This window comes from Macaca fascicularis, chromosome 10, assembly GCF_037993035.2.
Source record: "Macaca fascicularis isolate 582-1 chromosome 10, T2T-MFA8v1.1".
Lineage (NCBI taxonomy): Eukaryota > Metazoa > Chordata > Mammalia > Primates > Cercopithecidae > Macaca > Macaca fascicularis.
The window spans coordinates 104,770,497-104,783,052 of NC_088384.1; the positions used below are offsets into that span (position 1 = coordinate 104,770,497).

The following is a 12,556-nucleotide window of genomic DNA, read 5'->3' on the forward strand; positions in this document are numbered from 1 at the left end:
TTCAGCTTGGCTAGGGGCCAGGTGGGCACGGACGACTGCATGCCCACAGACAGATCTCAGGTTTCCACCGAGGCAGCAGCCTGCTGCACCAAGACTCAGGGCTGTCATGAGGAAGCGCCCCTGGGACCCCAGGCATCCTCGCAAACAGGGTGACAGGGACTCCCTGGAGCTTCATCATGGCCCATGGGCAGCACAGAGCAGACACCAGTTCGGTAGTCCCTGGAGCCCACGTGCCTCCCCTTCCTTTTGCCTTGGCTCCCTCATGCCCACCCACCAACCCTTCTAGGCTCCAAAGGGGCAGTTGAAGAAGAATCTGGTACCTGGCCCAGCTGCCAAACCCCAAGGTCACACAGCCCTAGACCTGAACCCTGCTGCCAAGGCCATCTCGGGGGTCCTAGGAGAGGAAGTGCGCCCAGCCTGGGAAGCTGCCTCTCCAGCCTTGGCTAATCACCACCCAGCCAACTGCAGCTGAAATGCCAAGCACACTACAGGGCGATACCCCCTCCATCCCAGCCCTGCTGAGAAGCCTAGCCGCACTCTCAATCTCCCTGAAATCTTTGAATCCAGGTCAAGGGTGATGCTAGGGGTTGGATGCACAGGGAAGAGGCTAAGCACCAAGAGATGTGGACCAGTCAGGACTCAAGACCTCCTTCCTTCCAGACATGCACACTCAACCATGATGGAGATGGAGATGACAAAACCTTATACACGCAAAGCCAATACATGCATGGGGTGGCCACATGCCACGCACTGTTCTAAATATCTTGCACAAACTCGGCTAATCCTCAGGACAATTCTCATTTTACAGATGAGGAAACTGAGGCACAGCGTGGTAAAGTGACTTGTTCATGGTCGCATAGGTGGTAAGGCAGTGAGGTGGAACTTGAACCCAGACAAGCAGCCTCTACTCCCCCACCCGCTCACCTCTAACTCAGGCCGCTCTTCGAGGACAACCTGAAGAGTTTTCTTTGCAATCGTTAGTCTACAGCAGGAGTCCCCAAGGGGAGAGACCCTGTCCCACTGGGAGCCCAAAGCACCCCAGGGAGGGTAGGAAAAAACTGTAAGAGCTTTGTAGTGATTTTGTTTCCTCACTCCTGTTTCCTTCTCTCCCCATGTGGGTGAGTGAACAGTTGATCATCTCCTAAACCAGGGCTTCCAGATCCAGAGCCAGAAAGTGGAGTGCCCGCCTGCCTGCCTGCCTCCCTCCCTCCCTCCCTTTCTTTTTTTTTGATGGAGTCTCACTCTGTCGACCAGGCTGGAGTGCAGTGGCACCATCTCAGCTCACTGCAACCTCCGCCTCCTGGGTTCAAGCGATTCTCCAGCCTCAGTCTCCCGAGTAACTGGAATTAACAGGCGTGCTCCACCACACCTGGCTAATTTTTCTGTTTAGTAGAGATGGGTTTTCGCCGTGTTGGCCAGGCTGGTCTCAAACTCCTGGCTTCAGGTCATCCACCCGTCTCGGCCTCCTACAGTGCTGAGATTACAGGTGTGAGCCACTGCACCAGGACTGTTTCTTTCTTATTAAGAGAGCACACAGTTTCTTCTCATCACTGTGAGAAGTCCATGACGCTGTATCTGCAGTGTGCCTCTGAGGAGGCGCAGCCCACACTGGGCACAAGTTCTAGTCAAAGCTCTTGGATGCTTTTTCCATCTAAAATAAATAAATAAAGAGATCCCACTTTGCTGCCGGGGCTCCTCCTGACATGTATTGGGCGTTTTCTCTGAGCCAGCCACTGCCGAGGACTCTGTAAGCATCAACTCCCCCGTCCTCAAGTGACCCATGACGGGGGTACTCCCATGATCCCGACTTCGCAGATGAGGAAACTGAGGCAAAGAAATCTCTCCCCACAGAGGCAGTTGTCTCATTCACTCACTTGCAAGGTTTTGTGACACTGCCATTTCCTTGTGCTCAGCAAAATGGATTCGCAGATTAACTTATCTGGTTTTAACTAAACCAGTCTCACAACAAACAGTGGCTCACAAAGGATCAGGGGCTAAAAAACACACATATGGGAGATCGAACTCATGAATGATGCAACCTCAAGCAAACAGCAAGAAAGTGGCCAAGACAAGACTCCCCTAGGCCGGGCGCGGTGGCTCAAGCCTGTAATCCCAGCACTTTGGGAGGCCAAGACGGGCGGATCACGAGGTCAGGAGATCGAGACCATCCTGGCTAACACGGTGAAACCCCGTCTCTACTAAAAAATACAAAAAACTAGCCGGGCGAGGTGGCGGGCGCCTGTAGTCCCAGCTACTCGGGAGGCTGAGGCAGGAGAATGGTCTAAACCCGGGAGGTGGAGCTTGCAGTGAGCTGAGATCCGGCCACTGCACCCCAGCCTGGGCGACAGAGCAAGACTCTGTCTCAAAAAAAAAAAAAAAAAAAAAAAAAAAGACTCCCCTTGCTCCAAAAACAAGCCCCTTGTCAGACATATTTCAAGAGAGAGATGACAGCCATCGGATCAGATCAGTAAGAGGTCACACAGAAAGATGGGAAATAACCAAGAAGAATATCTGAAATAAAGACGTGCAATCACTGTCATTAACATGAACTGCCCCCTAAGTCATGTTGTCCTCAGAGACTATAACAACTAACAGATAGCATGGAAGCAGCTCCACTATTAGATATTAATTTGTCTAGCTACAATGTATTATTTTCACAAGTCACCTTGAGGAACAAACTGTATTTTAAAAACCTTTCTACTTCATAGGAAACAATTTCACGTTTTTCAAAGGACATTCATATTCTATACCTCACTTTATCTTCCAAATGAAACCAAAAAATAACTTCAGAGATATTATCACTAAAATTAAACAAATAGGAGAAAATAAGGCCCACCAGGCAAGACAAACTTACCTGAGGCAGGGCAGTCTGTAAGTTACAGGGCTGGGCCTCAAAACCAAGTCCCCGTGCCTGAGCCGCCTCATCTGTAAAATGGGGATGATAGCACCTCCCTTGTAGGGTTGGAAGCTCACAACAGGTGCTAAATAACTGCCAGCAATTCTTATTTTAAGTCACTTTATTTCCTATTGCATCCAGAAACAGCGGCCACTGAGGGCCACTGAGTTCTCAAACTGTCCATGTTCAGGGTCACAAAGGGTTTTAAAGACCCTTGGTTCCCATTTCCCTAGGCCCTTACCAGAAAAAAAAGGCATCTGGAAATCACTTCTGGTGCAGCTGCCAAAGAGCTTGCTCAATACCCTCTCCTCCGGGGCCCATGTGAGAAATTTCTTTTCCAACTGAGTGCCAGGAAACTCTGTCTCCCAGAAGAACTGCTTTGCTTCTTCCTTTTTGGACAATATTAGGTAACTTATGTGTGTTGCTCTTTTCACCTTGGCTTCCAGGAAACTCAAAGCCCAAATAGACAGATGTTTAAATTAGTCACCTCTGTTTGCTCTTGAGGTTCAAAGTGGCCATGTGACCCATTTCTGGCCAATGTAATGAAAGGGGACACCTGCATGGGGCTTCTAGAAAAGGCTTTCCTCCACCAGGGAAGAGAGCTCCCCACTAACTACCCTGGCCATGCCCCTGTCTCCTCCGGTTTTGAACACATGGTGCCTGGAGCTGCTGCCTTCATGGAAGCAGGAGGGGAAGAAGAGGATCACCAGAGACCAAATCAGAGCTCTGCCATCATGAGGCTGCGATGAGAGTCTTAGAGGATGCATCCTAACTGACGCACCTGAGGATCAGGCAACTTTCAGATGCAGGAAACAGAAACCAAGCCGTGTACTTTTAAGCAAAAAGGAAGGAGGGGCTTTACTTACTCACTGAAGGGGCTAGGGGAGCCAGGAATCCAGGCCGAGGGCCCTAGAAAACCAACCTCACTGCAGAACTGACCCACCAGGGGAGCCACTGCCCCTGCCTCAGGTGGGAAAGGAAAATCAGAACATCACCTGTCCAAGCTCAGGCTCCAGGAAAAGGTGGCCCAGGCAGCACTGAGGATTCAGTAGTTGTTGCCTCAACTGTCAACTGCAAAGCCGTCCCATGGCTGCTGTCCCACCAACAGTAAAAAAGGAATGCCTATGCCATGCATCTGACATGCAGGAAGCTGGCGCCCGGGCCCTCTCCTAATGTTACCACGGAAAGCCAGACACAACCATGGCTGTGCTTTGCTGCAAAAATAGCACAGGGGTGGCCTCCGCCCCACTTCCACCTTCCAAATCTCAAGCAGCTGGATCTGTTCTTGGCCAGACCCCAAATCATATCCCAAACTGAAGCTGGGAAATAGAGCTCTTTACTCTCCAGCCTCAGCTGGGCAGGAAGGCCCAGCAGAAGGAGAGCGGGGGACATGGCAAGTGGATTGGCCGATCCACAATGCCCACCCCTCCCTGAACACAGCCCCTCTCCTCTCTGCAACCAAACCCATAACCTCACAGCAATACAGCCTCACATTTAGGATTCCCCAGCACAGAGAAAAGAACCAGAAATCCCAAATATGGCAAGTGCCTCCAAAGGCCAGAAAATCCAAAGGGCCTGAGGCGTATGATTCACGTAACAACCCCTGCCCGAGAGCCTTTCATCTTCCCTCTTAATCTCCCGTTCCAGCTGTATTTACTCTGATACAGATTTTTTCATTTATTCATATTTTTCCATTTCCTTCTACGGAGTCACAGGAAACCTCTAATAATCTAAGGAAGGCATGGGGACTTAAATCCAATGATCTCAAGAACCCTATCCCCTAATAATCATGACAGTAATACCAACAGCTACCATTCATTGAGTACCTACTATGTACCAAGTACAGATGAGGATACTGAAGCTCAGAGAAGTGATGCCATTTGCCTAAAGTCACCCAGCAAACGAGTGTCAAAGCCAGAATTCTGTCCTGGAGTGGACGCTAAAACACTACCCTTGACGTAGGCATCAATAGTTCAAAGGCCTCCACATACCAGGCAATGCATGAAAGAGAAGGGGTAGGGAGATAACAGGGGATAGTGGGGACTGAAGGAAACTAGAAGCTAAAGTGACTATTTCCATGAGATATAGGGGCCCAGTGTCACCAAGTTTTTAAGAGAAACTTGAAATGCGATTTTTTATTTGGATTTAATTGAAAAATAATTAAGCAATCTTTTGCAAACACTCTGTAGGCCAAACAAAATACACTGCAGACTGAACTAGGTGCTCAGGCCTCAGTTCATGCCTGCAGCTGTGCACCTCCTGGCCCCCTGCAGCCCAGGAGGCACCCTCCTGTCCTCCTGCAGCCCAGGAGGCCCCCTCCTGTCCTGTACACACCTCCCAGCCTTCAATGTGGGACTGCAGCTGCTCCAGGGCTTCCAGCTTCTCCATCTGCCGCTTGGTCTCATTGATGTTGGAGCAAACGGTCTTCATGGCCTGCAGGGCACTCTGGACCGCAGGGTGGTCTGGGTGCTTGCCAGGAGTCCTCTTGGCCAGCTCCTGGGGTAGAACAGAGGTGGGGAGAAGAAAGCAAGACATCAGTCCAGAGGAGACCCAGGCCAGAGCTGAACCCAAGAAAACAGACAAAAACTCCCTGCCTGGTGGACATTATATTCTAGCAAAGGAGATGAGCCAAAGAAAACTCAGGTATGGAATCTAGTGTCAAGCAGTGGTAAACACTAGAAAGACAAATCAGAATGACGGAGAGGGAAGCACTGTTTCACAGGGAGGTCAGGGGAGGCCTCTCTCTGGAGGTGATGTTTGAGCAGAGACCCTGGATAGAGCAAGAGAGAGAGCCCTGCAAAAACCCGAGGGGAGGGCCTGACGGGCAGGGGGCACCGTGCTGCAAAGAGTCCAGGGTGGGCACAAGTCTGGTATGTAATGAGGAACAGAAAGGAGGCAGTGTGTCTGGGGTGGAGTAAATGAGAGAGAGAAAAACAGAGATCCACGGTCATAGAGGTGGCCCCAACACTGCCCCTTCCCAGGCCCGGTTTTCTTATCTGTAAGATGGGTATAAAAAATACCCCACCTTCACAAGGATATGGGACTGAGCATGTAAAGTGGCTCTTAATCCATGAGAAGCCCCCTGCCCCCACCATTTCGCACTGCCAGCTCACCCCCAAATTCAGACACAGGCTGGGACATTGCAAAGGCCAGGCCAGTCTTAATCAAAGATTCCAGCTACTAAGTGTGATGGGAGAGGAACTGAGGAGGAAGGGATTAGCTGGGACTTGAGATATCAGGGAAGATTTTTCAGGCCAAATTACCCAAATCACCCAACCACCCCTGCCAGCCTTTCATCCCGAACTGTGCTGGCAGAGATAAGTTTCTTTAATCATCTGACCCAGAAACACGCCTAACAGCTCCAGTCTCTCTCCTATGCCCTCTCTCTCTGCTCCCTTGACGATCCAGATAACGTCCCCGCAGATGTGACACTCTTATATCGTAGTTATGAGCACAAACGTAGGTTCAAGTGCTGACCCTACCCCTCACTGTCTGGGTGACCTTGGGCCAGTCCCCTCTCCATCCTGGGCCTCGGCTTCATTATCTGCAAACCCGTGATGATGAGGATGATGGTGATGACGAAGGCAGCAATTAATGTCTACTGAGCCTTTGCTCCACGTTTTTAAGGTAGCTTCCGTTTTGAGGCACAGCAAGAAAGCCTTAGGCCTCCAAGAACTACAAGGAGGAACTGGGTTTTGAACCCAGGCTGTCTGGTACTTCTCATGGTTGTGGTAAGGGATAAATGAGGCACTATAGGAAAAGCACCAAGTACACATATAGTAAGCACTCAATATATGCGAGCCATTAGCATTCTCCTTGCCGTATGACAACAGGCTAGCTGTAACTGTGAGCAGCAAACTGCCACAAAAGGGTGTTGTTCTGAGCACTCCCTGGAGAAAACAAACTCCAAACACATCCCTTCTCCATTCACTTCTTTTCTGCCCTGCCTGAAAACAAACGTCCTCCTTTCTGAAGACCAGGCCCTAAGATTCCCAAGGCCCAGCTGGTCTGCATCATCAGGCCCCTGGGACTTTGCTGAGCTCTTGCCATGCACCCAGGCAATGTGCCCAAAGGATGCAAAACAAGGGAGATGGAGCCCTGCTCTTCCTCTGGAGGCCCCAGCAATGAGGCTGGAAAGGCACTTCCCCGGGGGCTTGAGAGAGGCCCAGACAGCAGCGCCATATGCTGAAAACGCTAGTGGTCAATCAGAGAAGCAAGCCCGGAAGGCTTCAGGAGGAAGCAACACGAAAGCCGGCAGGGCACCCAGGGCCAGCTCTGCTAATGCGGAGTGTATTTCAACTCATTCTTCACTCAGCAAATACTGGCTGAGCAACTGGTGCGAGCCTGAGCCATGGAGGCTGGGGAGAGAACAAGACGGTCCACTGGGAGCTCATGGTCAAGAGTAGACCAGTCAACAAGGTAATGACTATTACTACTACCAACAGTAACAACAGCTAATATTCAGCGAGCCCTCACGCACCTGTCAAGCTCGTTTGATCCTCACATCAACCCTATTAGGTAGGCACCGTTATTCTTCTCATTTGACAGATCCAAGACCTGAGGCACAGAGAGGTCAGGCTGTTTGTTCAAGGTCACACGTCACACAGCACATCTGAGCCCACCCAGTCTAACTCCAGAGTTTGTGCTCTAAATTCCCACGCTATTTACAACTTTTAGACAGTGAAGTATGAATACTTTCCTCTCAAATAAATGTATAATTTATATGAATTAAAGGGACAATGAGTGAGGGAAGTGCCATGGTCTGAGAAGATCTCTCTGGAAAGACAGGCTTGCGAGCAAAGCTTGAATGAGGTGAGGCCACAGGCTGCACCGCGTCTGCAGGAATAGCACTCCAGGAAGGAGAAGAGCACGTGCGAGGGCCTTGAGGCAGCGAGAAGCAGCAGGGAGGCCAGCGGAGCTGCAGTGGAGCGAGCAAGAGAGAGGGATGGACCATGGATTCAGACAAGCATGCTAAGGCCAGATAACGTTAGGCCGTAGTGGGGTGTTTGGGTTTCCTCCCATGAGCACAGGGAGGTGATGGGGGGATGAGCAGAGACCTAACACCATCCTCTCACCCTTTAAAGGACCTCCCTGGCTGCTGACAGGAAGATGCACGGGATGGAATGTGCAGTGAATATAAAGTGGGAAGACCAGTTATGGCTACTGCCAACTTCCAGGCAAGAGCAGAGGGTGGCACAGAAGCTCTGTGCCTCATTCACTCCGTGCACACATGTGTCCACTCAGCCAGGCTCCAGTGTACCTGGCCCCATGTGGGCTCTCTGTTGTGCACAGATGACGGCAGACACTCCCCTAAGCCCTCCTGGAGTGGTCAGCCTGCTTGTAGGCATGTCAACAAAGTTACAATACTAGACCGCGATCTTATGACCGTATTCAGTAATTCCATTCGATTCAGCAAAGCTACCCCAGACCCGGGTTCCCTGAAGTGGTTTTTGGCATCTGGACCTTTGTGAGGCCAGCCAAGGCCAGGGAGTGAATGTGGCCAGTCAGCTCCCGGTGGGCAGGAACAGAGGCTGCCAATTAGTGAGACCCCCGCCCCAGGTTCTACCCATCATCCCTTTCATCCAAAGCAGCGGTCAAATGACAGTCCGAGGACCCAGTCCAGCCCATCACTTGTTTTTGTAAAAAAAACTTGTATCGGAACCCAGCATCCTCATTCATTGACATATTGTCAGTGGTTGCTTTTACACTACAATGACAGACTGTATGGATCCCAAGGCCTAAAATATTTACTAGCTGGTCCTTTAATGGAAAAGTTTGCTGGCCCTTCGTTAAAAGCAACAGAACTGATTCTTAGTTGAGCATAAGGGCACCTGGAATAAAGGCCACACGCCCAGTCTGCCTGGACACTAGGTTCTCGTGGATGGAGTGTGAGCAGAAGTGCCAGGTGCAGTTTCCCTTCTCCTTTCCCTCTTCCTTGGCTGGAATGTGGGCATGGTGTAAGCACCTGCAACCCCGGTGGTGAGGGCCACTCCTCAGGGCTGGCAGAACTTGGCGCTGTCAGCATGGAGCCACCATACTGCCCTGGACTGCCTTGACAAAAAGAAGCTTAGGTTGTTTAAGCCACTGTTGCTTCGGAGCTCTGCCACTGCAGCTACAACATATCCTATCACAAAAGACCCCACTGTGTTGTGGCACTTGGGATAAATTCACCACGAAACCGCGTTCTTCCTTCTGCTGGCTCTGTTTAGCTTGGCCATCAGTGAAATTACTTTGCCTCCCAATGGCCCTAGCAGGCAGGTGCTTCTACTATCCCCACCTGACAGATGAGGAAGCTGAGGCTCACACAGAGGCAAGGTCTACTGCCCAAGGTCAGGGACAGCTAAATGGCTACACGGTCCAGCTCCAGAGCTCACATTTCTGAATCACTATTCTGTGATTCTCCAGCCTGAGGCCCTGGGCCACTTCCCACCTCCCCCAACAAATAGGAAGCCCTCACCACTTTTATTCTTGAAACTAAAACCTGACGGGCCCACGGCACCCCTCTGATGGGCACTGCCACCACATCGGCTCCTCCCAAACCCTGGATGTTGGAATCTCAGTGATTCTCCTCCAGGGGTTCCCCGTGGGGCTGCCGACACCCAGTAGTTAGTAAAAGTGAAAAAAAAGGCTGCTTCCCTTTTCTGTCTGGCTGCCTCTATCTCTATTCTTGCTCTAGGTCAGTGGTAGGGGTAGGGAATTGAAACCAAGCAAGGCCTGGCCAGGCCCAAGGCTGGACCAAACCCGCAAGGGAAGTGTTAGCTTTGGTGTCTTGGTTCACAGGGGTGTGTTGGCTCCACTCTGTTGAGCTTCAAAAAATGAGGGCCCATTCCTGCCTCCAGGCCTTTGGACTTGCTGCTTCCTCTCCCGGCACACTCCTTCTCAAGATCTGAAGAAGTAACAGCCAAGCATGGTGGCTCATACCTGTAATCTCAGCACTTTGGGAGGCCCAGGCGGGTGGATCACGAGATCAGGAATTCGAGACCAGCCTGACCAGCACGGTGAAACCCCGTTTCTACTAAAAATATAAAAATTACCCAGGCATGGTGGTGCACACCTGTAATCTCAGCTACTTGGGAGGCTGAGGCAGGAGAATCGCTTGAACCCGGGAGGCAGAGGTTGCAGTGAGCCAAGATCATGCCCCTGCACTCCAGCCTGGGCAATACAGTGAGACTCCATCATAAAAATAAAAATAAAAATAAAAATAAAAAAGAGGCAACATAGTACTGTATAAAGATAGGCCTAGAGATCAATGGAAAAGAATTGTAGCCGGTGGGCAGCAGTTCCAGACCAGCCTGGGCAACACAGAAAGACACCATCTCTACGAAAAAATTTTAAAAACTTAGCCGGACACAGTGATGTGTACCTGTAGTTCCAGCTTTTGGGAGGCTGAGGAGGGAGGATCACTTGGGCCCAGGAGTTCCAGGTTACAGTGAATTATAATCGGGCCACTGCACTCCAGCCTGAGAGACAGAACAAACCTGTCTCTATTATCTCTTTAAATTAAAAAAAAAAAAGGGGGGAGGTTGATAGGTGCAGCAAACCACCACGGCACATGTAGACCTATGTAACAAACCTGCACATTCTGCACATGTAGCCCAGAACTTAAAAAAAAAAGAAAATCAAAAGTAAAAATCAATGCATATCAAAAAAAAAATAAGAGTCCAGAAATAAATCCTTATGTTTATGGTCAGTTAATTTTCCACAAGGATGCCAAGGCAATTAAATGGCCAAAAGAACCATCTTTTCAACAAGTGATGTAACTGAATATCCATGTGCAACAAAATTAGGCTGGCCCCTTCCTCACGGCACACACAAAAATGGACTAAAAATGGATCACAGACCTAAATGTTAAGAGCTGAAACTACAAAACTGTCAGAGAAAACATAGAGGTAAACTTGTGACCACAGGTTAGTAGGCAAAGTGCTCTGAGATACGACCAAATGCACAAGCAACTTAAAAAAACATAGATAAAGTGAATTTCATTACAATTTAAACTTTTGTGCTTCAAATGATACTATCCCACTGTGAAAGCCAAAAAATAAATAAAATTAAAAAGGAAGGGAAAAGACAATCCGCATAATGCAGGAAAATAGTATCAATTACACATCTGATGAGGAACTTGTACCCAGAATATATAAAGAACCCTTACAACTTAACAACAAAAAGATGAATAATACAAGTAAAAAACAGGCGTAGGACTTGAACAGACATTTCTCCAAAGAAGATATACAAATGTCCAATAAGCAGACGAAAAGATGTTCAACATCATTTGGGAAAATGCAAAACAAAACCAAACTGAGATACCACTTCACATCTACTGGAACAGCTATAATCCAAAACATGAATAACAACTGTCGGTGGGGATATGAAAAAAACAGAGCCCTCCTACATTGCTGGTAAAAATATAAAATGGTGCAGCAGCTTAGGAAAGCAGTTGGGCAATTCCCTTGCGACACCATGATCCAGCCATACCTGAAGCCATCTATCCATGGCTTTTCAGTTATGTGAGCCTATTTATATTTTACATATATATGTTGTGTAAGTCAGCGTGGGCTAGTTTTTCCATCTCTTATTTGAAAACGTTGCTACTGTTTCAGAGTCTCAGAGAGAGTGCACAGATATGGAATCTCGAAGGTGTCCCAGTTAGTCTCAGACAGGCATAAAATGTGGGTATCTTCAAAGCTAACGAGAGCTTGAGCGATACTAACAAAGGTCTAACATGCGAAAGGAGGGAGGTGAGGAGCTCCTGCCCAATTCAGAACTGAACAGACTGTCCTAATAAATTAGAATAGAGTCACGTTCAAAAGAGACATACTATGGTACTGAAAACCCCAGAATCCATATCCAAAGTGGAACAGATACGTGAACTTCCAGGACTTGGCCCAGAGAAGAGTATTTCTGGAAGGAACCCAAGAGATGCTTGCTTGCTCGCTAAGCATCTTGGGAGAACTACATGATGAAGAGGCCCAGTGGATCTGTAAGACCTCAAGGAGTCCTACGGGATCTGTGCAAGAGACCACTGTTTGGATTAACCCATTCTTACACCACTTGGAGCTTTCTCACAAGAGAGGGGGCTACCTTGTAAGGTAGTAAGTTCCCCATCAATAGAGGTATCAATGATAGATTCACGCCCACTAATGCTTTATTCTAGCTCAAACCCAGTATCAGATCATGAAATTGGAAAGCCCTGTGGTCAAGAGAATGGGTGCTGGGAAAAGGGAGGCGTGGTCTCCACTTCGCCTCCACCACATCTCAGCTGGGTGGCCTTGCACAAGTGACCTCACTTCTCTAAAGCCAAGTGTGCACATCCGTGAAAGAGGCTAAGACTCACCCCCTAAGGCTAATGTAAAGATCCAATGGAGTGATGAATGTAAAAATCTTGGTACCCAGAAAGGACACAATATTTATCATCATCATCATCGTTATGTCTGTGGTAATAGTGACTATTTCTTATGATTTCTGTATAGAAGGAGTAATAGTGAAAACAGAAGTCGTGGTAATAGTCCTAATAGCTAGCATCTACCGAGTACTTACTGTGCACCAAGCACTGCTCGAAATTTAAGTGTATTAAGTCATTTCATCCTCAAATCATCCCAGTGAGGTAGGTACTATTATCATCCAACTCTATATATGAGGAAACTGAGGCACAGAGAGGTTAAA

The 12,556-nt window shown here is 48.9% G+C and overlaps 1 protein-coding gene across 4 annotated transcripts in view; it reads right to left on the bottom strand.

The window, feature by feature from the left end:
- PREX1 (phosphatidylinositol-3,4,5-trisphosphate dependent Rac exchange factor 1) overlaps window positions 1-12,556 on the bottom strand; it is a 205,360-nt gene that overhangs the window by 78,929 nt on the left and 113,875 nt on the right. For all 4 annotated transcript variants that reach the window (XM_005569681.4, XM_074005510.1, XM_065523273.2 and 1 more), the window contains exon 6: window positions 5,231-5,392. In XM_005569681.4, coding sequence (XP_005569738.3) covers window positions 5,231-5,392 — 162 coding nt within the window. The remainder of the gene's footprint in view (window positions 1-5,230; window positions 5,393-12,556) is intronic.